Genomic DNA, 27,938 nt, shown 5'->3' on the forward strand with positions numbered 1-27,938 from the left:
CAATAAAAATCAGGTTTCTATACCCGATGGTCCATAGGGAAAAAGCCTTGGAAACAAATTGTTTAAGTGCATCCAAAGATAAAACTCTAGAACTGCAGCATATAAGAACTACCTCCCATGCACATATTGCATATTCTTGGCTTATGAAAGTATTTTGAGAAATTCACTGGCTATGGATTTGTTGTATATATGATTTTTCCTCATTTGGTAATTTTAAGCCTTCACCTATATTAATTCTTAGCACCCCTCCCCGGAAGCTAATGAACGGTGCAAAATACAACTACTAGCTAGCTGCTACTTTGCTATCGACATGTATTAAGTCAACAAAATGTACTAATTTCTTTTTTTACCCTTCTAAAAAAAACAAGAACTCAAACTCGGATCAAGCAATAAAAGACCAATAAGAAAGGGCATATACCGAGGATTGAAAAGTGAAAAGTGGCGAATAAACAGCCACAACCCCGACAAAAAACAGAGCCCAACTTAACACTGGGGCATGCTAATCAGCGTCGAATATCAACCACAAAGCGAAAACAGAAAACCTGCCCAAAAAATTGGACATGAGAGGTCCTCCCGCGCGTTCTGACTCGGCCTGACCAGCGTATCGGACAACGTGCAAAGCGAAGGCTCAGCCACCCAAACCCAAAAAAGCAGATCTGCCAGCGACGACCCCAATATGCACACTACCAGTCCATATCCGCCAGCTATCGTTGACCCGAGCAACAATCCATAAGCGCCGGCTGCACTGAACTTTCAGCCAAAGCTCCACCCAACAACAAAGTTGCAAGAGGGTGAAGGAGAATAATCATCAATAAACACCCTAAAGACGCCAAAGCCAAATCTGAGCAGAGCAGATCTGGAGCACCGAGAGGAAGGGGAGACACAATCAATAGTCAAAACCCAAGGTTGAGACCAAGAAACGATCCCAACGCCAAAACCCTCCAAGAAATGATGACGATGGTCATGCTTATTGACGCCACTCACTTATGACATAGGCCGAAAAGCATCCTTTAGATCATTCTATTCAGCTTTTAGTCAATTTTTGTCCTAGTTTTCTGACAGAGGATACCATAGGGTCTGTTGTGAGGTATGAAGAGCAAGAAGAAACTACTCTGGAGATCCAGATCATTGTTGTGTTTGGTTTATCTCTTCCCTTTACTTCATGATGTTAGCCATAGTTTTGATGAGGACCTTGTACAATCTTCACGTTCATGATGTGTGGCTAAACATCTTTCTTGAGGTTAGATGTAATTGATGTTGTGAATCCCAATTTTAATTTGATAAATTGTTTTCTCATTTGATTACATTATCTCCATGTTTTATTTCAATATTTCGAATTGGCAAGTATTCTTTTTGTTGATTAGCACTACATAACCATTGTGAGTTAATTAACGAATTTGAGTGATATATAGTTGATTACTAGAAAACATATACATACAATTAAGCTTTCTATAGTTCCAATTAGATAAGTTTATTAATCAGTTTCTCCAGATTTCTTGCTTTCTCAGTTCTAACACTTTGATATGACCAACAAGATGATGAGTTTTGCGAAAGATTGTTAATTTGCATGACTAAGTACTAGTCATGCAAATTAAGAGAATTGGAAAAAAAAGTACTAGTTAACAACTTAAGAAGTAGAATTGGAAATCAAGAGAGATTCATTAGCTCAATTGGAATTGGGGAAACCAGGTCAGTTAGCGTTGTAAACTTAAGTTTTCTTTCTCTAAACTCTATCTTAATCGCTTTCTCTCTTTTATTTAGAAATACTTTCCGTCTGAAAACCATCTTTTACAAATTTTATTTTCTCGATAGTATGGACTTATGGAGCGTACTCGTAGGTAATTGCAATATTAAGATTCTTGTCATAGAAAGCGTCTCTACTCTCTTGTGGTGCAATCTCATAGGCCTTCTAGCTACTTCACACTGTGTTGCCATTTCTATGGAACAAAATCTGGTCTATGAAGGCTATATATGCCCAAGTGTAGTAATTTTATTTGGAGATATTCTCACGGTGTATTGCCTTTCAAAGTTAATCTGGTTCAAAGTGGTATGTTCAAGAACTATTTGGTTTGCCTCCCATGTTTCTCTTAGAATTCAGCAAGAACTTCAAATCAATATCAATATATATATTAGAAAAGAAGAACTTCTATCAGGCTGATTTAGTGACGTGTCATTCTCACGTTAATTCTTAGTGACGTGTCATTCTCACGTTAATTCTCATAAAAAAAATTCCACGTATCATTCTCAGGTTAATTCTCATAAAAAAAATACATTTTTTAATTTTAGATTTGATTAGGATTTAGGTTGTTTATTTCTTGATTTTATCTTAATTTATTTTTGATTTATTTTTAGAGTATTAATTAATTTTTATGGTATTTTTATTGAATTTTTTAAATAGAGATAATATCTATTTAAATAGAGATAGGTTTAGATAGATTTAGTTTCTTTTTATCTCTTTGTTAGATTAATAATAAACTAAATCTTAACAGATATTCAACAGAGTCCTTATATATTTTTGGCTTCTATACATTTTCATGACTTTTGGGTTAAATAACATTTGTGATTTTTTTCTCCTTGATTTGTAGGTTGAAGAAAGTATTCGTAATGACGGGGTTAATCCCATGGCAGAGCGGTGTGATTACCTTTGAGACTCACGATATTGCTCAGGTTGGTGCTACGATCTATGATGGAAAAGTTGATGTATGAATTCTTATCATTTATTACTTTTTCCCTTTTTTTTTTTAGATTTATGGTTCTGGAAAGTGATATCATTTTCTCTTCCTATTTTCAAATTTTTTTGATGGCTCAAAGGTCAAGGTTGATGGGGATATCTAGAAGAAGGAGCATGGGATGCTATCATTGAAAGGTTTGGAGTTTACATGACATTTACTATTTAGTTTTTAGATTCATGTCATGCCTTAAAAGTAGTAATCTCCTTCGCACATGTGAGAGAGAATTTGATTTGGGTTTCTGGGTTTTGAGAAGATAATTTCAGATCGAGAGAGAAAGGTTATGCTTATATGTTTCCCTTTTTTCATTCCCCTATCTGTTTGACTGTAGTATCTAAAAAGAAAAACTTATCACTCCTTATATGCTTCTCAAAGAATAACATGATTATCAAGTAGAAAAAGTCTATATTGTTAGCTTCCAATGAAATTAATTTGAAAGTTTGATGCATAAGAAGATGAATATATAGTTGATAGCTTAATTTCGTTGTTTGTCTCATGTTTTCATGTGTCCAATTGTCTAACATTTGTGTAGCAAAGATCTGATCTTTCAGTTCCTATTGGAATTGTTATTATTGATTCTTATGTTGGGGGATGAAGGATACTTATCATTCATCTGAAAGTTTTGAGATCCATTTATGGGCATTTTTTTTCTATGTTTCTGGCCATTTTTATTGATTGATTGTCTTTTCCTTTATATGCATCTTCTATAAACAGTCTACAAAGTGTTTAGTTAGTAATTATGGGTGCTAAGGTAACATATGTCCCTACTATATGATGGGTGTCTGATTCAGATTGTAGGCTTAGACTTAATGTAGAACACCGATGTTGTTATTTGGTAGAACATAGATGAAGTAACAACCATATTGCTATGTTTTTGGATAATTTTATGATATTTTTCTTGCATTCTTACAACGTTTTCTTCAACACATCGAATGCATTATTTCCCTATGAACAATAATTTTAAATTCAAAAAAAAAATTTATGGTATTTTTATTGAATTTTCATATTTTTAATTAATTCAGGATTTTATGAGTTTTTATTGTGATTTGCTAGATTTTTGTACTTTTTATCTATCTTTATTTATTACATTTTTAAATTTTAGATTTGATTAGGATTTAGGTTGTTTATTTCTTGATTTTATCTTGGGTCTTTTATTTTATTTTGAGAGTATTAATTTTTTATGTTGTCTTTATTGAGTTTTCAGATTTTTATTTAATTTATGATTTTATAAGTTTTTATTGTGATTTGCTAGATTTTGATAGTTTTTATTTATCTTTAATTAGTATCTTTTTAAATTTGATTAGCATTGAGGTTGTTTATTTCTTGATTTTTTCTTAATTTGTCTTATTTTTATTTAATGTTAATTCTAGGAAAAATGGAGCTGATCTGGTGCTGAGGGTTCATAGAGCTATCATGGACACACAAAGATTTGATGGTTGCTAGGTGAATTTGGCAGATTTTCTCATTAGCTGCGGACTGCGGTTATTTCTACATTGTTTCCATTTATCACCTAAGAGAAGTGTGTTTACTTAAATTTTCAAACTCATGTAAGGATGTAACAGAAGGAGAAATTAATCAGGGACTGCTAGGTTAGTTAGATGTTATTATAGTAGTTACTTAGTACTAGGACGAGATGAGCTATAAATAGAGGGAAATCAAATTTGTATGGTATTTTTATTGAATTTTCAGATTTTTATTTAATTCAGGATTTTATGAGTTTTTATTGTGATTTGCTAGATTTTGGTAGTTTTTATTTATCTTTAATTAGTACTTTATTAAATTTTTTATTTGATTAAGATTTAGATTTTTTATTTCTTGATTTTATCTTAATTAAAAAAATATTTTCTAAAATTCGACCTGGAAATACTGGGATACACACTCCTTTAATTCATATTTTAATTTCATTCGATAAATATATCATGCACTCATGAATTAAAAATAAACACTTTAAAAAAAAGAATTAAAAATAAACATGTAATATCAACGTTTTTTGACTAGAAATTACGTAAAATCAAAGTAAAACTAGCAAAAATCACTAAAAAAAAAATCAGCCACTATGTAACATTATATTTAATGTAAATTGAAATTTTAAATTCCTCATCTCTTGATTGTAGAACCGTGCTATTTTAGGTGATAAACCATGTAATGTATTATTTTTTGTTTATAAAAAAATTTCATGTGTTATTCCATTAGATAGTTTCTCTTTAGTTGACTCGTGTCATTCCAAATTTCAAAAGATTTTATCTAATTATCTAATATTTACCTAGATTACTCCTTACTAAATTTATTTCCAAAACAAATCTTGAAACCGTTTTCATTATCTCTTCAAATTAAGAAAAGTTTCAAGCCTAATTTACTGCATATTTACCGGAATCCCCTGATTTCTCCTTTTATTCTTTCTCATGATCTACAATATAAAAATAAAATATGTAGTGCTGGGATTATAAAACATTAAAATTTTAAAAGATTTTCCCTAATTAACTAAGATACTGCATCAGTCATCTCCTCTCTTATATGTACCCGCAACTCGACTTAAAATTCAAAAAGCAAACAAATAACTATCATATCTTATTTCTAACAAACTCAATCTCCTAATATCATAAATTAATTAATTCCATTATAATTTTAATAACCAATATAAGAAAGCAATAACCGACTCAAAATATATTAAAATACACACTCAACCAAGAAACATGGATAATTGAACATGAGTGTTACCGGAATATGAGTCCTACATGAGTGTTTTTAGTAATCTGAATTCAAAGTTTGATATATTGAGCATTTGTTTGTTCAATTTAGAAGCCAGTGTGTTGGTTTATGTTATCATTCTTTTTACCCGCGCGTTGGATCAATCTTTTTATTAGTTATTCAATCGTACGAATTTCAATCTATGCAACACGGATTTCAATTTAAGACTTTTTGACCACTTTGTTTAGCATTTTAGACTATTCTTTTTCATATGTTGGTAATTCCTTATATCTATGATTTGTTCTATTGTCTTCATGTTTATGACGAATGTCAAACGAATTTCTGTTGATCTGGATCAGGCTTAAAAGAGAAGTCTTTTTGTTCACTTTGCTTCGCATTTCATACTCTTCTATTTCATCTGTTTAATATATTTTTTTAAACAGCGTATTCATTGACGTATCAAATACGATAGACATATTCCCCGTGCAACGCACGAGTAAAAAAACACTAGAATATATTTGAACCGTTCAGATTAGGTTAAGAAAAATTAAGAGTAATTATATTTATATATGTATATAACTATAATAATTTGATAGTAAGAATAGTATGAGGAATAAAAAATATTAATACATATGTACTATAAATTTATGACCTAAATTTATTAGTGCTAACATATTTGAGTTACAAGATCTCGCGGGAAGGAACATTTTACATGAAAAATGAAATTTTGTACGAGTTAAAAAAATAATTTTTATATAACTTAAGTGTATTTTTAATAATGTAAACAATAATTATATATTTATGTATTGTTACATATCTAAAACACAAAAGCAATACCTTTTATGCAACACGTGTATACATCTTTGCAAACAAAATTCAGTTATACCTCATATATGCAAAACTTTACAGAACACTAGAATTGAGTGTCTGAATTTATGTTATTTAAAGATCTACATCTTTATTATGATTGTTCTTACCTTCTTAGTATTTTAAATTTTTTATAATTTAAAATATTGATCGATTTATTAAATACAATAGACAAATTCCATATGCAACGCGCGGGTAAAAAACACTAGTTCCTAAATACAATAATCTAGCGCTGATGTTCATTTACTTCAACAACTACATATCATCAAAAACATAAGGGATTCTTCAGCCATTTTATAGGAAAAGATAGTGCGAAACTACATTTTATGTACCCAGCAAACAAGATGTACATTACTAACCAAACGAGAAATGTATTATTGTTTAAATTAGAATATTAGGAAATCTCATCAAGGGATACACTTTATTTTCATTACGATCGACTATAAGGACAAGTACCACATTAAAATCTTAGTTTATATGAAATTTTTGCTACATGACATATTTAAAGGAATGGGTGGATCTGAGAAAGCCCCGGTTGATATAAGATCAAATACGATCTTATTAGCTGCTTCTGTATAATGGGTCCCATCCCATATCACTTTAGTAGATGGGCTTTCACATGAGCCCACAAAAATTTCTTCACCATCTACCTTTATGTTTTGCCCACATGCAACTCCATCAGTATAATTATATTTCCCTCCATAGCCACAACAATTGATTAGTGGAATCTCAAATCCTGCATATTAATGAAGCTTTAAATTAGTAACATTCATTTTAGGTATAAGGTTGAGAATCCTAATGTGAGTATTGGGGTCATTTTAATTTGTCTCACCGTATTTCTCATGATTGCGAAAAAGATCTAACTTAGGAGAATATATGTCTACATATGCAATTGCAGCTAGAGGAAGCTCCTGACGGAGTTGAGCTAATGCTTCCTTCAATTTTTTATTGAAATATTCTGCTACTTCATTATATTGTGTTGCACAACCATAGCAATCTCTTTCAGCTTTTGGAAAATTTGTCAATATAGCAGGGAGACATCCAATTGGTCCTGTGTTGTGTATCCAAAATGATCTAGCCCCCAAATCATATATGAGCTTGATCACCATGTTTCATTCATTTAGAACGATAAGTTAATAAATCAGCTAACAACAAATTTTAGGCTGAGCATTTAAATAGTTAATTTCAAAAAATAATAGCATTAATTGTGTTAATTACTCATTAAATATCTAAAATTAAATTTTGGAAAATTATATAAATATGTTTTTTGAAGTCTTTAAATATTTTGAAGAATAATGTTTTGTTCATCCTTTAAATATACTTTTTTTTTGAAAGTATCCTTTAAATATACTTACACTTGGAAAAATACAAAAAGAAAGGAATAATTGAGAAATATGAAGAATAATTTGATATAAAAAGGAGAGAGAAAGAAGGAGAAAGTGATGAGTACTAGAAATGACATGTAAGAAAAATTAAAGTGTGAATGAGTCAATACTCCATTTTAAAAGGAATAATTTGCTTTTGATTCATAAATATATCAAAAGAGAGTGTTGAACTACCTTGATATTCACTATGAAAGTCTTGATTATATCTGGTACAGAATGATGAACTTCTTGTATAGTTATGTCGTCGTCATAAAAACCAACGGTAATATCATTTTGACCAATATCAAATGTGTATAAAGCTCTAGAAAAATATTCTTCTTTGGGCATCAATGTTGCAAACAAGCCGCCTAAGGATAAAAATTTGAATAAAATTAAAACATGATGAAGCTTAAAATTACCGGCTAGTAGAAATCAATGAATATAAATTCTTAAGTACTAACCTTGTTCTCTTATGAATTGTGATCTGGATATGAATTGTTGAAATTGAAGGTACTGAAGTCCAAGGAAGAAAGGACTAGATCTACCATTCGGTACAACACTTTCAGGGAGTCTAATTGTTGATGATAATGTTGCAAAGCTCGCACCGTGAGAGTAGTTGGCACCCAAAGAGTTAAGATACGCACTGAGATATGGAAGTTCAAAATTTTGTGCTGTAATTACGAATCAAAGTTAAATTTAATAAATTGCAAGCTTTAACAAAGAAGAAGCTAGAGGATTAAAAATCAAACGAAAATAGGTGTTCCATGTACATAAGAATTTTCGCAACATCCTTCTAACATATCATTTAACGGCAGTTTGAAACCACGGCTAGCAATAGTGGCTGTTAACAACCGCCTCTAAATGATATATATGTCAGAAGATCAATGTGTGTATGCTTGTCATTACTCTAAATAATTAAATCATAAAGGATATAGCTAGAAAAGCAATGTACAAAATACATGCATGTTACCTATGAAATCAAGGATGATTCGGCCATCAGAGAACCTTCCGGCAGGTCTTCCAAAATATGTATCTCCTTGTGGTGGTCCTGGCTGTAGAAAAGCCGCAGCAAAGCCTCCTGTATCCGAGTTTGAGGCCCCAAAGTTAAAGATGGCAGGAAAATCGCAAGTTTTGGTAGTAGTGGCAAATACTACATCAGGGTTCAGAAGTACTGTTGTAAAAAGAAGCGCAAAAAGAGAGATGTGACGACTTAGAAACTCCATTAACATTAGAAACATGAACTAATGAATGAGTATAATGTTATGCTAAGCACAAAGGAACGTACCTTTATATATAGATGCATGACACACACAGAAGCTGGCCTATTTGGACATTAGATTAGACCATGTAATATGAAAATAAGAAGAGCTAGCTAAGCCATGTTTATAAGTAATACCCACAAGGTATGCGTGTATATAGTATACTTAATCTTCTACAACCTTTAATATAAATAAAGATAACAGTTTTACATGTGTCATGTAGAATATTGTTAATTCTTGGACTCAAATGGAGGTTACGACAATGCTGGTGTGCGCATAATTGATTTGAATAATAATCCATGCTAATGGCAAAATCTAAACTATATATTCTCCAGAAACCACCACCACACATGCATGTGAACCTGCAGAAATATATTTATTCAATTTACTCTATACAATAATTACAGTAATCTATGCAATAATTAACGAAGTAACAATTATACAAAAAAAAAAATTCTCATTTTAATATTTTCCTACGTAACCAAAAAAATGATCTCATTTTAAAATTTTGTAATCCAGTAAATATCATATATCATAAACGAAGACTCTGAAAGATTGCTCAAAAGTGGTAAGCTGATTAATATATGAGTTTGGGGGATGTCCAAGGATCAAACTGGAGGGCTGTAGTTTATTTTTAGAGGCAATCTTATTCGAGTCGGGAACATATATATCATGGTGTGGTTAACTCTATCAGCGGTGGTTTTTTCCATCCACAAAACTCGAACTCAAAACTTTGCTTAAGAGGAATCAAACATGTACTACTTGAATTAAATTATCGATCATTTTTAAATCTGAATTTTTCCCTAAACATATATAACGCGTAATTCCAAAAATAAGTGGTTTTTTAGCAATGTAAATAAAAAATAAAACTACTCCCTACGAGTCTATCCCCTAATAATTTATCCTTACAAACTTGAAGGAGGTAAATCTTGAACAATAAATTCAACAAAAGATGTAGCCCCAAAATTAGCTAAAGAAAATAGCAACAACACCCGGCCCCCTTCATGCATGCAAGATGTGCTTAAAGTGAATCGCTCATGATCAATCTCTAGCAACAAGCTTCCTTATACTCTGAACAATCGAAGAATATTGATGAAACATATACACCTCTTTACCCAGGGGCGGAGTCAGAAGTTTAAGTTTGGGATGACCAAAATCATACATGCAACAAAAAATAAGCTTGTAAGAAAAATTATATGCATCAGATTAGTGACCGTGGGTGACTTCGATTTCTTATCAAAACATCTCAGTTAAGTTTCTTTACAGTTTACATAAAAACTAATATGATAAAACGAAAAAAAGTGCAACTATTAGTCAAATTGAAAAACAATGACAATGAGAAGTTGCTAAATACATAAATCACAAATTGAAACAAATGATAGACAAGGGTTATAACATAATTCACATTATAATTTTAAAACAAATGATAGAAGATGAAGTAATTATGACATATATGCTAGTCTCCCGCTCCACCCATGTCTTTACCCGCAAGAGAGCATGTGAAGCTTTAAGAATCTTAGAATGAAACACCAATTTTTCCTCTAATCCCCGTCACCCAACTACACTACGGCGTCAAAATACAACGACGCAAAAACAAAAGAAGGGGGGGTTCAGCCTTCCAGGCATGGGTTGAGCCACACTCAATAGCCAAAATCTCAGCTAGGAATGGATTGCCATGCTCAAACTAACCGAGACTGCAAAAATCCAGGCACTCTGAGAATCCGTCAGCACTGCAACACACCCCATACGATTATGTGACGGATTCCAGCTCCCATCAGTTATAATATAGACATACGATGATGAAGTGGGCATTGGCAACATCATCTTCAAACCCGCGACCCTCCCCATCACCAAGCATCAAAGAGGCAAGATACTTCCTCCAAGATAAAACATCAAGCAGTACATTGTGAAGAACATGATTCAGCTGCCACTGATTGCTCCCTAACACTCGATCATTCCGCCAATGCCAAGACCACCACAAAACAGAAACAGCCAAAAGATGATGTTGCTGACGCAAAAGCTCGATTCTTATTAGATTTAATCGGTTATAAACACTCATACTCAAACATGTAAATAATTCACAGCGTAATCTAATCTTTAATAATAAAAATGTATGTCAGTAGTTGCACGATATAACTATATCTTTATGTTTTAAACGCTAAGATATAATACATTCAAAACATAATCATATTCATATATCAATTTGAATACTTGCCGTTCAAAAAGGATTGGGTAAGTACCTTGGGGCCCTTTTGATTTCATTTTGAACAAATCTCAGCAGAGGTAGTCTTCTTGGAAAGCTTCCTCTGAATCAAGTTGGAAGGTTACCATTATCCAATCTGTTGTTGCTGCTTTTCCCTCTTACTACATGCAAAAGATGCTCCTCCCAAAGACCCAAAGTACATTTTGTTAAGTTGAAGTCCGACCAGAGAAGTTTTATTTGGGGCACGACGGATGGTAGTAGGAGCTATAGCCATGTACCTGAGACATAATTTGCTCTCCTGAGAACCTAGGTCTTGGCCTCAGACGTATGCATGAGTTTGATCAAGCATTATTTATGAAAATCATTGGGGTTTGATCACAGATATTGATGCTCTTTGGGTGAAGGTGATAAAAAACAAGTAATGGTGTGGGAGAGGTCCTCTTCCTTTGGTCGCGGCTAGAGCGTCTGAATCCTCTATTTGGCATTGCATGAGGAAAATGTGGGCTCTATTTTTGCAAGGAATAAGGTAGTTAATTGGTGATGGTTGATCAGATAGATTTTGGAGGGACCGATGGTTGGGATCAACGTGATTCTTGAGCATTTAGTTGTTCAGCCTCTCCCAAAGCGTTTAGCGGGGTGTGTTATTGTTGAGTTTCAAAACAACAATAGTAGTGGATTGGTGCATCTCTTTAATGACTACCTTCCAGATTGAGTTGTCCAGGAAATGCTTTGTTCTACTCCTCTCACTTCGCGCGCAGACTTGGATAAACCAATTTGGGCGCCCACATCCTATGGCGAGTATTCCACAAGCTCCGCCTATGCACCGTTGATAGGTAACATTGAGCACCTTCCCCCTAACCCTGTCTGGCAGTTATTGTGGTTGTGGAAGGAGGCCCAGCGTGTTCAGCTATTCTAGTGGAAGTTTTTGAACGGGGCTTGATGACAAATGAGAAGCGTTTATATTTCCATTCCTCGGAGTCTGATATTTGTCGCCTTTATGGAGCTGAGGTCGCTTGTTGATGTAGGTACAATACTAAGTTTCTTCTCCATGGAGCTTCCTGATTGGGTGGCTTTCAACTTGCGCTCAGGTTTGCAAATTAACTATGGAGTGTTAAGAGAATAGGGAACAACATTGTGTTAATGTGTGTTTATCCTCACACGCACATATGGTAGAAGTAACATATTGGTGAGTTGGCTGAAACATACATCATGCATCGCAGTTCAAATCATACACTTAAAAATTCTCACATATTAGAATGAGAAATACTTGGATCCATATTGTGCCTCCAAATCATAGTTCAAGTGACAGGAGCTAAGAGACATGTTATTGCACGTACATGTATCAATCTCTCTAAAGGATAACAACCCTCCTCCCAAAAACAATAAAAATTTAGTTGGCTGATAAACACACACACACAAAACTTGGATCCATAGTGTTTGATAGGTATCTATCTCTTCCTGGTGAGAAGGGAACCTTTATGGGGTTTAGTGTATTGTGAACCATAACTCATGTGGTCTATATATATATTGCTCATGTAGGGTTACCATAACCCCATGATTTGATCAAAGTGGGTATCCACTCTTAAGACTATATCAATACGGGTCATTAAACCAATTTAATCGCCACAAACTTTTCCAACGGTCATTTAGACAAACCCTTCTTTTAAGTGGCCAATATAATTGCATAGTAATATTTATCTTTTATGGTACGAATATTTCATACTAAAACTAAAAAAAATCATCTCAGTAATGGTCAGTTGCATTATTTCTTAATCAATATGTTTCCCATTATTATAGAAAGTATCCCTCACATGAAATTAGAAATACCGAGGTCAGTTAAGAAAGAACTGGTATTTCTTCCTTCAATGGTGCAGGAAGGGGGTAGCAAGGTGCCCATGTGAGTCATGCCAGGTTGAGGCCAAAGCATAACCCCTACTGTTCTAATGAAGATACAGATAGACCAGAATAACTTATTGGAATTCATGGTAGACTATATTCTGCAGAAGAAATACTACTAAGTAACGGGCACTTTTAAGTGATTTATAACTGAGAACCGTGTTTACAATTTCAAGCTTCATTGTTGATGTGTTGGGATGCGTATTTTCCCGTACAAGAGACCAAATAGGCACTAGATAATTTTGTATTGGTACCAAATACAAAACTGAAAAGCAACCAACCTGATCTTGTCTACTGGGTTTTCTTGAGACTGGATGTGGAAAAGGGTGATCTTGGTTTTTTATTGGACTTTCTTGTTTTACTATCATCTAGATTGGAACTTCTAATAATGAAAAGGAAAGTCTCAACAAGCATGGCACCCACCAACCCAAGAATTCCTCCAGCAGCATTCTGAAAATATAAAAGAGATGAGAATTGATAGCTAAAACTACTTAGTTGAGGATAAATGGATAATAGTGGAAAAGAGATTATAGACAGTACCATGGCAGGACCGTGATTAAACAAAGCTCTAAACGCTGCATATCCAACAAGATAGCCAGTAAACATGGTAACCAAAACATGCAAACCTGAAAAAGTTAATGGACAAAAAAATCAAATATAGCTACTTCACATATATGCAGGCAGAGAATATCTACCATGAGAGAAACTAAATTTTGCAAATCACACCCCTAGAGAATAGAGGGGAAAACTTAACAGATTTCTGGCATCTAAATTCAATTGCCTTGTTTCATTGTGACAGAGAATATTAAAGGGGACATTGTTTTTTCTTCTAGTTATATCAATATTTCCAATGTTATCATTAAGGTCTTAAAAACATATTAAGTTATCCTAGGAAGCCTACAAATATCAAAAGTAAAATAAATTGAGCAAATTTGAATTCGTGAACTTAAATGATATTCAAATGTTTGAATGTCCTGTTCCTGTATATAACAAGTACTGTAAATCTGTTATTGGACAAAGATAACAAACATAATCCACAAGTACCACCAATATCCTAGTGAAAACAGACAGCAGTATGTTTATGAAAAACAGGGACATAGAGATCTCATTACAAGTGTCAGATTTTTATTTTATTTTTTATTTATTTGCATATAGTTGACACTTGACGAGCATCAAATAAGATTATAGCCAGAATCAGCAGCAATGCAAGAAGTTACATATATTCAATGCACAATCATGAAGGATGAAAGACAATAAAATGCAATATCTCCTTTTAACCTCTAATAATGTGTTTTTTCTTTTCCATCATTACAAATGCCATGCTTTTATGTTGTTAAGTTGAATTGATTACTCTTAGAGGGGGGAAAACTACTTATCATGAATGCGCACAAAACATTGAAGGAAGCACAACAATTGACAACACTCAAATTATGATTTTGCAGTAGTACTAAACTTTTGAAAATTAAACAAAGCTTCCACTTGATTGAAATTTATGGAATACTTGGTTCACCCGTGCTAAAAAATGAGATTAAGAATAAAAAGCAAAAGCAAAACAAGCTCTCAATCCAGCAGAGGATGTTCAAGCTCAATTAGCAAAGTAACTAACCAGAGCTTCAACAGTTTCTCGAAAAGGAACTACTCGAATTCATCAATTTATTTATTCTCATTAAAGAACAAGCTATGGATGAAACTCCTCCTTTCTCAATTCACCAATAACTAAATTAATGAACAAAGAAATATCAACCAGCCACTAACACAAACACAACTTGAATGAAGTGTTAATCCTACATATTAGATTGAAGTGAACAAGAACTTACCAAATCCTAATTGATCCTTGTAAGAAGAGAATGGTTCCACAACATCCTGCTTGGGTGCAATATCCTTCACAAGCTCTTGATATGCTTTCCTTTCTGCTAAATCTTCCAACTTTCTAAGCCTTTCCTTCAATTCTTCACTCTTCAAACCAAAGGGTCAGCATAAAAGTTACTTCATATACCATTTTTTTCCAAATCAAAATCAATCTATATCTCAACAACAATAATATTGAAACCAGAAGAAAAAAAATATATAATAAAATAAAATAAAAACTGAAAATGATTTTCATGTATGAAAAAACATGATCAAGATCAAATTTTGAAGGCAGAGAAATTGGGAAAACGAAAAAGGGTAATGGAAACAAGGGGTTTAACCTTCTCTCTGGGTTTTGGGCTGGAGAAGACGAAGCGGGTACCCGAGAAGAGTCGGGTCAATTCGGGTCTTGTGGATGGATCAGAGGCGATCCAGACAGCACGAAGGGGTGCGTAAGGAACATCGGATTGGCGGAGCAGATCGGAGGATGACTGCCGGAGTTCGAGAGAGAGAGTCGGGTTGTTGGAGGCTCCGGTAAGGAAGGTCCGAATGGAGTCGGTGATGGATATGATCAACCCGACCCGGGTTGAGTTCTCAGTGGTGGTAGGCATTCTTCCTTTCCCTGCAACTGCCACACTCATACCATTCTTCTTCAAATGTCACTGAAAAAGATTAAAACAGTTGCTCACTTGCTTGGTAGTTTATTCATGGGTGTGAGTTGCTAACTAGTCAACTAAACATTTATTTTACATTAACATCTGATTAATCTTCAACACTGGATTTTCAATTTCAAGAAATTTTATTTTATTTTAAGTAAAATTAAAAAGTAATATACATGTTTCATGTTATAAGATTGAGTCTATGTGTAAAATTGTTTAACATTGATCTTGAAGTGTTTTCTCATGGTTCTACTATATTTTTATTTAAAAAATTTATCTAAAAAGAAAAAGAGAAGTGCTAATAGAGAGTTATCTAATTGTTGGTAATATTAGCAAGAATAATGTTGAGTTAACCATCAATTTTCACCTCCACCTTATTTAAATGTGAAGAAAAATGAGATAAGAAGAAAAATGAGTGGAATGAGATGAAAGAGAGTGAGGTGTGAATGTATCATTACACTATTAGCAAATAAAAATTGCTTGTTAAGAGATGAAAGAAATGAAATATTTCTAAACTAGATTTGTTTGGCCAACCTTTCCCCTCTCTATAGATGGATTGTGTCAAAATAACTAACTTATAAATTAGACACATTATAAATACTTATCTTTCGTTAAAGTACATTAAGTTCATTTCGTATTATATAGCATTGCTCGTTGTAAATTGAAATAGGCTAAGATAAGGAGGAAAGTGGAAGTTCATTTTGTATGAATTATTGTCTATTATTTTGTATATTTCATAGAATTCAAGTATGTTTAATCCAGAAACATCTAGAGAACCAAACATAAGACATTACTTACGAAAAATCAAGCGTGTAACACTTAAACAAATCCCATTGGTTTTTTTTTTTTAAACAACAAACTCATTGGTAATTGAGGTAAATGAGAACAACTATGAAAGGTTTCATAATTATAGTCCATTGATAGTGATAGAAAGTTGATATAAAGTATGTATAGTGTACTATTTTAACATTAAAGATGTAACAAGAAATTAGTTAGTTGGAACAAATTTTAATCGAAATTGATAAGATTGGTGTATCACTGAACAATGTGTTGGGTTTTTCACATCCTTTTATAAGCTGCAAATAGGTCTCTCTTTACTCAACATGATATTCACTCACTCACTCCCCCACCTCTATCACTACTTGTGCGATCATCACCACCACCCCCACCTTCTGCCACCCTCATCCAAGTATCCAACTCACTCTTTCTAATAGATTACAATTTTTCAGGCTAGTCTCAAAATCTGATTATCAAACAAAATCTCGCTACTCTTTATTTTGGTAGAAGAGTCTAATTGTTCTAAGCTTTTAAAACGTAACTTCTATTTTGTTACAACTTTACAACTTACATAATACAATCTTCAGGCTTTCATTAGTATAAATCACTCTGACTTCGTAATTTGCAAGTGTAGTGACTTTTCTCAAAACTAAATAAAAGCCATGTAATGCAATGTTGAATCGTTTTCAAGCTAGAACTATAACAACCTCCATGCAATAACCACTATTTTTGTCTTGATAATACAAGGATCTTATTTTACACTAAATCAACATTTTCTTTGAAATGTAATTTCTAGAGAACATCCATCACTACACAATAAGGGAAAGCAGGTAAAATAATACCATAGTCCACAAGTGCTTAGTATCCTTATCATATGGAAGAAAAAACAAACTTGATGTGTCAGAAGATCCAAAAAGAAAATTAGAAAACAACATAAGATATTCTAGAGTTCATGAAAAGCAATAAAAGGAAAGGGGTAAAATGTGTTTCCTAGAGTCTACTAGCACCACAAAAACAATAGCATAAGATGAACAAAATAGATGCTCTGCCCTGTTTTAAGACCTTTAAGTAGATGAGATATTAATATAGCAAAGGAATACACTTATGTAAATTGCATGCAGGTTCTGTGACAAAACAAACCATTGCTACTAGGCCACATATAAACAAGGTATTAGAAAGATACATTTCGTTGGAACCAGATGTTCCTCATACTGGAACTGAGTTATTGTTCTTGTTCTCAGAGGAATTTTGCTTCCTCTCTGCCTGAAGTGACCGGCATAAAGATTCCAGTTTTTCTTTCTGATTTTTTGTTTTCTCCAGCTGTTTCTTCAAGCGCTCGCGCTGTTTAGATCATGAAAAATTAAATTTCACATATTTGGACAACAAACTAACACTTGACATTGGATGATACAAAGAAGGAATTAACAATATAAGGAATGAAAATATCAAGTTTTTACCTTAGATGACTACTATTGAATGAAGTAAAAAAAATATTTGGAATTATATATCATGTTATGGGGCTTTCTTGTTCAAGCTTTATTCTTCTTTTTTACCTCAAACAATTTCGATACATATATTTATAAGTTGAAGCATGCCATGGAAGTTATCATCCTGATAAAATATGGTGTGACAGCCAAACTGCATATTGCTAATAATCCCAAATTCCAATGTTTCACGAATAAACAGAGCACATCGAAGTGGACTATCATTTTGTTCAGGAAAGGCTTTAACGGGAGCTAACTTTTTTTAAACATGTTCGGACAGAAGACTAGTTAGTCTGTTTATAGATGCACTTGAGCCTTAGTAGGAAGCTACATAGATGTTATATTTAACAAGCTGAGCATGATTGACGTCTACGCATCAGTTTGAGGAGGTATGTTAAAAATAATAGCTTGGGATAAATGTGTAAAAAACATGTAAGGGTACTTCAGTATATTTGGTATCCTATAATTGCTCCCAGTAACTGTACGTACATTATAGTGCCGAACACATTATGTTATGGCCAACTAATCTATCTATGTTATCTCTCTCTCTTATAACATGCTAGAATGGTAAACGATGAAGAACATACAAGAAACCCAAGCCATGTACCTCATCAGCCAACTCTATAAGCGTAACATCAGACTTCTCTGATTTACTCTTCAAGAATTGATTCTCCTTCTTGAGTTCCTTCATTGATTTCGCCATCTGGTTTTAACCACAATGAAGGAAAAGGCACAGGAGTTCAGATTTATACTCGTCCAAGTAGATATGACTCAGCAAGGATGAATCTTAAATGAACTATCTAAGAGAAATTTTACCTTCTCAATTTCATGTTTGAATGTTTCAAAAACCTCATTGCTCTTTGACAATGCTTCCTGAAATCCAATGCATGTTAAAAAACATGGCAACATGCCAGGTCATAGTAATGTATAAACATCTTAAGAAATTTTACATCCCATACTATGTTTCAAATAACAAGCAGAAAAGCATGAATGGACATCGGCAAGAGACTATTCTAAAGGAGGCCTTGAACAAGAAGCTAAAGTTAAGGCCTAAGACCCACCAAAAAATAAGTCCAATTGTAGGCACGAGATGTACTCACAAATTAACTTCACAAGCCTAAATACAATCAATTGAATGAGGGTCAAGTGAGTCAACAATAAAAAGGGTTACCCGATGCACAAAGCTCCCATATACGGGGTCCATGAAGGGGTCTGACAATTTAATCTATTGTACGCGGCCTTACTTTGTTTTTACACAAGAGACTGTTTCTGGGACTTGAACATGTGACCTCAGTCTCATGGCAAGAACTTTTTGCCGCTGCGCCAAGGGTCCTCTTAAGATCACAGCAGATGGAGCAGGGAAATAACCAAAATTGAGCCAGTCTGGATATGGGAAAGAAGTGGTGAAGGTGATAGCTAGTTTAACTGGTAAGTTTTTTAGTACAAGAAAGCTAAGTCCCACCTTAAGGGAAAGAAAGTTTTAGGGAACACTAAAGGGTTATTCTTCAACTGTTGACTGAAAGAAAAGATCAAGAACTCGTGAAAGATGTTAATATCTTGAAAGCAAAAGCACAAGTAACTATATATAAATGAATCCAAAAATTTATATTTATTCAATTACAAAAGAAAAAAGACATAGAGGATGTGAAATCAAAGCCACCTAATGTAACCCTTACGAATCCACCTAAAAATTGTTTGCCCCCACATCAAAGTATTAAAAATTATAAATCACAAATATTTAAAAACAAGATGTTTATGCAAACAATAAGCATAGTAAAATATATTTTAAATTCAAATTGTGACAGATGCAAAAAAGAGAACCAAAATAAAACCTGGAATTGTTGAAATTTCTCTCCATCAGTTGTTAGCTGTATACGTAAATTCTTCTCAGTTGCTAATAACTGAGATACTTGTTCTGCATACAACTTCATCTGGGATTGTTCCTGAACCAATTTTTCCTCATGTTGCTTAATTTTTAAATCAGCAATCTGTAGTTCCAATGACTTTTGCTTCAACTGTTGATTCAAATATGAAATCGCTAAGTAAATCAGTACCAAAAATTATAAATATGAGTATATCTCAAATGTCAACCACAAGAAAACAAAATAAAAGCAACCTTCTGGGCATGTTGCTGCTCAGATAATTCGTATTGATCAGCTAGCTGCTTTAGTTTGTTTCTTAACCTGTGTTGAAATCAAGGAAAATTATTTTGCTCGTCATGAAATCATCATAGAATCTTTAAAAAAATAAACATTGTTGCCTTTATATAATACTTTTGAAAAGAGCAACTGTATGGACTAGCAAAAAGATACAGAATATATGATGAATCAAGAATAAAGCTCAATAGGGGGAGGGGTAGAACAAGTGCAAACAAAAGCAACATTATAGTTACAACTAAGTGTTATCTGATAATAAAATATCTAATGCAAAAATGTTTGACTCTTTGACATCATAAGGGTGAGCTAAGCTAAACACACATTATCATTAACTTCTTAGCATATGTTGTAAAACTTATCTACTGTATGCAAGCCTTCAGAGCATTCCTTCACAAAGAGTGTGGATGGAAACATTTCTTTGGTTCCAAAAAATTAGCAGGTTGCTTTTTCTTCTTCCTGGCCTTTATCATATCAAAGATAGACTACAATATGGGTTGGACCAAACTCTACCTCAAAATCTAACTCGTGAGGTGAGAATTACCCAAGCCTATGTAAGCTCTATGCTGACCAAATACCTAGTTAATGTGTGTGAAATCTCAACAAATGCAATGGAAGATTTTACATGGTAAGGACAAGCCAGCAAATAAATTTTATTTTAGACTACCTTATCCAAGTGCAAAGCAATAGATGAAACAACAATGCAGATGTGAAAAAAATGCAACCACAAACAAATTAACTACCCAAATAATAGGATTTCTGGATTAGTGTTCAACAATCAAGCAGTGTAATGGCTAGAACATAAGGCCCAGATAAAATACAGCTTGGCAAAATAAAATATTCAAATCCACACATAAATATTTAAACACTTGTATCATATATAGTCATAAACACATTTTCTGAGAAGTATTATGGAAAACTGACGAAAAAGTTATGGCCTGTTTGGTCTGCCCATTTCCTATTTTTGTTTTCAAAGAAAACAGATAATAAAGCTGAAAAGATGTTTGGTTGATATTAAGAAACTGTTTTCTTTAAAAATATTTTCTAAATACAATCAAAACAGAAAACAAAAAAGACATTGTCATGAGATAAAAAAGCGATGGTGGTGGAGGTTGGTGCTGGTTGGTGGCAGCGGAGGTTAGTTGTGGTGGTGGTCATCGCGGGGTGGTGGCAGAGGTGAAAATGAAAACAGTACGTCAAAATAAACATATTTTCTAAATTCTATAAATTTGAAAATGAAAACTATTTTCAGAATATGAAAATGGAAAATGAAAACAGAAAATGTTTTTCCAAACCAAACATTTGAGTGCCTTACATTTCATTCTCCTTTATCTGAGAAAGACAGTCGTCCTTTCGTTCTTCAAGCTTACTGCTCACATCCTTCACAGAGAGAAATTAGCATTAATTGAAAGATAAAATCAATGCACGAAAAATAAACGAATTGGTGAGAAAAGTTAGAGCATATAATATAATCACCAAAATGTCAATTGGCTCACAAGAAAATAAACTAAAGTTTCACTCCAGGTATAGTAAACTGAAACATAATCTCTGAACCTGAAGAATTATTGTTGTGTCTGTGTCAACTGATTGTTGGGGAAAGGACCATTAACAGATACAGTAACGCAGTGTTATCAAATAGCGGCTACGTCGCTATAGCATAGCGGGTTTTTGGCTAATCGCGACGCCACTATTGCCCACTATAGCGCGCTATTCCCGCTATTCGCCACTAAATAGCGGCTGATATAGCGGATTTTTGGCTCACCGCGATGGTCCGCGATCGCGATTTGACAACACTGCAGTAACGCTGTGGTAGTCTCTTAAGCACACTTTACAAAGATAATAGATAATTGCTGCTATATACAGGGGCTAGCTAGAAAACAGGTCCTTTTAAATCCGAGGTAAAAACATCAATGTTCCAACCTTCATGAAGACATTTAGATTTTGGAATAAGTGTCCAAGGTGTTGCTTTTTTGACAATCTTTTATAGATTTAACATCCCAATTATACCTGTTTGCATCTCCTAAGAACCACTTAGTATGCAAGTTTTTCTGTAGATAAGGTATCCTCAGAAAAAAGAGGAGGATGATGGGGGGGAAAAGGAGAAGGATAAGGTGTCCTCCAAAATAAAAATACAAGGAATAGACATAACCAAAACAAACAAGTTAATCAAATCCACACTACTGTGCAACTCCTCTGCATATATGTCAAAGATTAAATTTTTATAGTGATTCAGTTTCATTTTTACTTTTTATCTGTGCCTTCAGGTAGTATTGACTATTGACTATATCCTTTGTCCATATACTACTCATGTGCCAAAGTTTCAGCCCATTTTGGTTTGTATTAATCCATTACAATTAATCATAAATAAATAAACAAGATAATAGTTTCCATAATCACTTATAACTGCATTTTACACCAGATGTTAAATAGCTCAAGTTTATTCAATATATACTATGTTCAGAATGTTCAAACCTTGATAGCATCTTGAAATTTGGCTGACAAGTCCATCCTTAAGTTTTGCCCCTCAGTTGATACACGTTTGCATTCTTCCTGAAAATAATCAAGTCTGAATCTTAGTCTTTCCATAACAAAGTCATGAGCTAGACCTTAAAGTAAGATGCAGTGTTATCAAATATTCGCCATGGCGGAATCTCATGGCGGGTTTTTGGTTCTCCGCCATTTCTGATATCCCGCAATACTCCTCCATACACCGCCATTATTAATGGTCAAATATGGCGGGTTTTTGGCTCTCGGCCATCCGCCATTAACAACATTGGTAAGATGAAAAGAACCCAACAACACTATTCCATGAAAATTTTGAAACAGGCCCAAAGAAAGAATATAATAAAATGGGGAAAAATTATCACGTGCAGCCCTATTCTAATGAGATGACATTTTTTTCTGGTAAGAAAATGAAACAGTGAGGGAGAAAGAGGGGAAGTGCAGCAAAGGAAGGAATTATATCCTCCAAAACATAAGCCAGGTCAAAATAATTGACCTTGGCGAGGGTATTGAACTTCCAAATAGGTTTTTGGAGAAGGACCTTCAGAATGGTTAGGAAAGTGAGTTAGAAACTGAAAGTTTGTGCAAATTTAATGCCTGGGAGATTTGGAAATACTTTAGGAGTGGAAATTAAACTCAAATACTTCGGCAGGAGGGTACCGCTGAAATCCCCTTAACTGATGTATTTTCCGACTTCTAATTTTCAGGGATTGTAATTTAGCATGATCTTTAATTTATTCACTTGTGCGAGAGGACAGTTACTGTATTAGTGGTGGGCTGGTGGCTGGTTATAAACCCAGCATGAGAAAGGCATTGGGAGACTACCCGCTACCCCCCTTTAGAAACCAGCAACGCTGCACAAAAATGCCTCATCAAGGTTTTAAACTGAAGGATGACACCCAGCCCCATCACCAGCTAATCGTTCTCAAGTAGCAAAGCATGGCAACTAAGTCATCTTTCCATGTGGCTTAATTGAAGCTAAAACCAATGATCAGGTGTTCCACCACAAGGGAATACATTGAGTGGGTGACAATAAGGCATGGGCTCAAATTTGGTTTGTTTCTGTGTTCAAGGCCAATGTCTCCTGCCAATTTTTTTTATCACAGCTCTCACCAAAAGTAAAAATGAAAAAACTTCATATGAAAAAGAATTAGGTCAGCTAGAGGATTTAACTTCTCAAAGATTTGCAGAATCATCAACAGATCTCAACTGCATACACGAAAGACAATATTTTGTGGTATCAGCAACATACCATAAGCATTTTATTTTGACGCTGCAACTCCCTACACAATGACTCGAGCTTATTTCTGACAGCAAGAGCTGCAAAAAGAAGGCAGCAGTCAATAAAAAATATAAGTTACAGCTGCCATTTATTTAAGATTCCAAAAAAGTGTCTCTTAGACATACAATTTTCCCAAACAGTGTTTCTCAAAACAAAACAAGCTCACGCCCAACACTCCAATCAAGCCAACTTAACAAAAGAATTAAAAAAAAAGTTGTTTGCAAGTTTAACTAGTCATTTTAGAGAAAGAACTTGCTGATATCACTTTTTTAGAATTAGAGAAATAACACATATAGGAGGAAAACCAAAAGAGCGTAATACAATCCAATTAGAAGATACTACTCAAGTGCTCAATTACAAATGTAATTGATTAATAAAGTAAAAATCTCTTTAAACTAGTAAACTGGTATAAAGTATGAACAATAAATTTATCAGAAACTTCACAAAACCTTTCCAGGGAATATTTCCAAACATTCATTAGCCAATGTCAGATATATTCACTGCAAAGTACCTGAATCTCTTTCAGCCAACACTTGTTGATACTTCAGTGAAAATTCTAAAAGCTCCTTCTCAGATTTAAGATTACGCTTTGTACTCTTACGCTTTTCACCAGTTTCCTGGAAAATTAAGAAGTTCAACTGTTGAGTCTTTCATAAATGCAGTCTCATATATATGTGACAGAAATAACAATAAAATAAGTCTGTTCTTATTGACCAAAATGAGAAAAATATACTGCATAGTGTCCAGTTATAGAATCTTCAATCCAAATATAAATACTGCAAGAATAATTCATTTACTTATTGAGACAGTGAGGAATGAGGTGAATCAATCATGTTAATATGAATAAAGGAGGTTTGCTACAAAAGTTGCTGGATATTAACCAAGCAGAAAATTGGTGTGTGGCAAGTATGTTAGGCCACTCCGCTCAGCCCATGATTAGGCAAAACTAGCACAGGAGCTTTCGTTTGATGTTCATTCTGAGTACAACACGACCTAAACCTGAATAGCAACTGTCTGGAAATTAGTATATGGTGTTTCGCAGAACAGTTAGCGCCTTATGAATGAATTCTCTACTCAATAGAACCTAATCTAGCCCTAGTTACATTTATATTCCGAGTTCCGACTACCGAGTCATTGATTTGCATTTAACTTCCGTTTATAAGGAGATGCTATCAACAAACCAAATAGCTAAAGACTTATAGAACTGCCCTATCATTCAACAGTCCTAATGGATATTCTTAGTTATTATACATTGACATAAAACTGCCCTGTCATTGCCAGTTTGCCACAAATATAACCTAACAACTCTAGAATCTATCATGCAACCTCAACGCTATTCTTGAAGGAAAAGAAGTACACTACACCTACAAAGTCAGCCTAGCAATCTAAAAAAGTACAAATTATTTAAAACTTCGTTAAAGGATTACTCTGCTATTTATTTCCCATTACTTTATCCAATCCAAGTTAGTCCTACCAAACTTAAAGCCCAAGAAAAAACATAAACTAGTTGCTAGTCAAATAAAATTTGACAGCTGATTTGTTAAGCTATCAAGGACATGTTTACTTAACTGCTTGAAATAAATAGCAGAAATACAAAAGAGAGGCAGAGGGAACTCAGAGAAAGAGAGAAATAACAAAGTATGCAGCAGGGAAGATACATTAATATATACCAAAGCATGTGTGTGAATTAACATAAATAATTTACTAACTGGTTTTTTGTTATTTGAAGAACCAACCGCCCCAGTTGCACATGCATCCTTTGTAGGCAATGCTTTTGTCTCCAAAGGTTGTTTTGCTGCAGCAGCAATTAGCAATATTAACAAAACCATGTCAGATGCTAAGAGAAAGAAGAACTAGAAGACATCTAGTGCAACATGGAGATCTGATAGCATGTGTTTTAATAGGTTAGCACTTAGAAGGTTTATGCAGTCAAATTTATACACTTAATTCCAGCACATAAAACACATTCTTCTATGCTCAAACATACAAGGCAATCCATTGATTATGACAGTTAACAGAATCATTCTAGTAATTCAGAAGCAGTTCAGTATGGGTAAAAATATACCCAGTGCTGCAAGAGAATACAAGACATGTTAGTTTAAAAGGACAAGTTTTTAAAATCATGCAAACTCAATTTGCTTTAAGATGGATAATACTTTTAGCTATAAGAAACTGGTTGCTTTGTTTGTGAGTAGATTTAAATAATATGAATAATTCAAAGACCATTAGATCAATATTTAGAGAAACTTTGGGGCTCATAACAAAAGGAATACCTTAATCCACATAATATTGAGACAGTCTGAAATAAATACTAAGGACAGAGAAGAATTGCTAGATTTTTAAGTCACAGCCAGCAAATACACAAATAATCATCAGTAAGGAGCCTCCAATTTGAAAGTTATGCATGTATCGAACATGATGAGAAACGCCTCACCAGAAACCAGAGGCGTTAAAAAAATGAGGCTCAGAAAAAACTTCATTAGTAGGGGAATAAATAAGAAGAGAAGAAAAAATTGCATGGTCATAAGTCATAACACCAAGGTCTTGTAGGAAAAAATACATAATCTACTTAATGAATATCAGAAGCCACAGTGAAAAATCTATAAATAGCCTCCATAAGTAAATAATCTAGGACAACACCCACTCTCAGAGACACCAAAAAAGAGTCTTTAAACAAGATTAACATGTTACTCATGTTATTTTCCATGGTATTAAAAAAATAAAAAAGCATGTGGTTACTAGTGATGAAGTCTACAAATAGGAGGATTGAGGCTTAGGATAATTACATATATCTGAAGTTTCACATTCTCCTTGTTGCACTTTTTCCTCACAGCATCCGGATAGTGGAGACTCAGAAACAGAAGCAGCTAGAGGAGATGCATTCTGTGCACCTTCTGTCTGTTGCATACTGCTATTACAGGGAACCCCTACTGAGAACTCTGCGGCATCGAAAGTACATGCTTCAGATAACAAACATGAGAATTTCATAGTTGTTTACTAATCTTGCTTACCATTATTGTCTTGAAACTCATTTGTTCCCAAATCATTTGATAATTCATTAGAATGACTTCGGTCTGAGGAACCATCCTCCTTGTAACCACTCGGGAGTTTCTCTTGTTCCAAAGTCGGAGTTGCAGGAGCAACAGGTTCACTAGCGCTCTCAACAAACCCATCAGGCAATGCATCCACTTCAGGAAGCTGATTTGCATCCAGATTCTGCATTTTGCCTACATCTCAAAATCCCATTCTTAGAATCATTTAACTACAATATAAGAGTTCAATTGTTTACAAAAATCTTGGGAAGGCAAGTAAACCACATTCATGACTGCTTTTAAAACTCTACCGAGCACCTACATTGCACACTTGCTTTTACATTCTTCTAATTGCAATCTTAGACGAATCAAAACCAACTAAAAAAAAATTAAACCTCATCAAGGGTTAACAACATGATTCCTACCAAAATCAGGTATATAGAAAGCCATATCAAATCAAATAAATCCTCAACAAAGTAATAACAACAACAACAGCAAGTATAACAATAGTGCAACAAAGTTACAAGTACAACTATGGTCATAGCATTCATTCTGCAATGGGAGTTCCATAAATGCACAACTAAGACATCAGTACAAGATTGAGTAAAAAATAAATTGGAAACAATTATGAGTGGACCTAGAATGGTAACAATTCAACAAATGGTCACACATCCAGTCCTTTCACATATCAAACAACAGCAAAAAACCACCACACCATTGAGAAAACCATGGACTAAACCCTCTAAAACCTCCATGTGCCATATCAATTGACAGCACCCCTCATTCCAGTGCAATAACAGGATGAAAATCACAGAAAAAAATTCAAAGGAGTTATATAAAATCTAAAGGCGTGCACGGTATATAGCTTATTGCGAAAATCAATGATCTGGGTCATTACGAAATGGGAAAAATTTGATAACTTTGAACAAATGGAAAGGAAAAAAGGGAAATTTGTAAGAAAGATGAAAAACCCACCTGGAAGAAGGAAATGGAACAGAGAACAATGGATTCAGGAACAGTAGGGTTGGAGAAACTGATGAAGGAAATGGAGCAGAAGATCCAACAGTGAGTGTGATGGTGGAACTAACCTTTTGCTTCTCTCACACTATGACACTAACCTTCTTTACCTTGTTTCTTCTACTTGTGAATTGTCTAGGGATGACTATTAGCACTCAGCAAGCTTTTATTTTGAATT

The 27,938-nt window shown here is 33.9% G+C and overlaps 3 protein-coding genes across 4 annotated transcripts; all 3 read right to left on the bottom strand.

Moving 5' to 3' along the window:
* Positions 1 to 6,757: 6,757 nt before the first annotated feature.
* Positions 6,758 to 8,930, bottom strand: LOC130721284 (GDSL esterase/lipase ENOD8-like). The gene is made up of 5 exons (XM_057572050.1): positions 8,619 to 8,930; positions 8,110 to 8,319; positions 7,844 to 8,016; positions 7,117 to 7,381; positions 6,758 to 7,020 (listed from the first exon to the last, which is right to left on the bottom strand). The coding sequence occupies exons 1-5, from the start codon at positions 8,884 to 8,886 to the stop codon at positions 6,758 to 6,760; spliced, it is 1,179 nt and encodes a 392-aa protein (XP_057428033.1). The 5' UTR covers positions 8,887 to 8,930.
* A 4,195-nt stretch (positions 8,931 to 13,125) lies between these two features.
* LOC130720526 (uncharacterized) lies at positions 13,126 to 15,575 on the bottom strand. The gene is made up of 4 exons (XM_057571175.1): positions 15,196 to 15,575; positions 14,824 to 14,962; positions 13,547 to 13,632; positions 13,126 to 13,456 (listed from the first exon to the last, which is right to left on the bottom strand). The coding sequence occupies exons 1-4, from the start codon at positions 15,493 to 15,495 to the stop codon at positions 13,298 to 13,300; spliced, it is 684 nt and encodes a 227-aa protein (XP_057427158.1). The 5' UTR covers positions 15,496 to 15,575; the 3' UTR covers positions 13,126 to 13,297.
* Positions 15,576 to 17,134: 1,559 nt separating this feature from the next.
* Positions 17,135 to 27,905, bottom strand: LOC130718844 (uncharacterized). Of its 2 annotated transcripts, none has more exons than XM_057569470.1 (13): positions 27,719 to 27,905; positions 26,723 to 26,938; positions 26,498 to 26,671; positions 25,421 to 25,506; positions 24,223 to 24,328; positions 23,682 to 23,749; positions 22,400 to 22,477; positions 21,243 to 21,307; positions 19,891 to 19,957; positions 19,607 to 19,789; positions 18,591 to 18,647; positions 18,382 to 18,477; positions 17,135 to 17,631 (listed from the first exon to the last, which is right to left on the bottom strand). In XM_057569470.1, exons 2-13 carry the CDS (start codon positions 26,931 to 26,933, stop codon positions 17,497 to 17,499), a joined length of 1,326 nt encoding a protein of 441 aa, XP_057425453.1. In that variant the 5' UTR covers positions 26,934 to 26,938; positions 27,719 to 27,905; the 3' UTR covers positions 17,135 to 17,496. The 2 variants fall into 2 exon arrangements, with proteins under 2 accessions (XP_057425453.1, XP_057425454.1); XM_057569471.1 differs by having other exon boundaries at positions 17,189 to 17,631; positions 26,498 to 26,650; positions 27,719 to 27,904.
* Between the last annotated feature and the right edge of the window lie 33 nt (positions 27,906 to 27,938).

This window comes from Lotus japonicus, chromosome 5, assembly GCF_012489685.1.
Source record: "Lotus japonicus ecotype B-129 chromosome 5, LjGifu_v1.2".
Classification (NCBI taxonomy): domain Eukaryota; kingdom Viridiplantae; phylum Streptophyta; class Magnoliopsida; order Fabales; family Fabaceae; genus Lotus; species Lotus japonicus.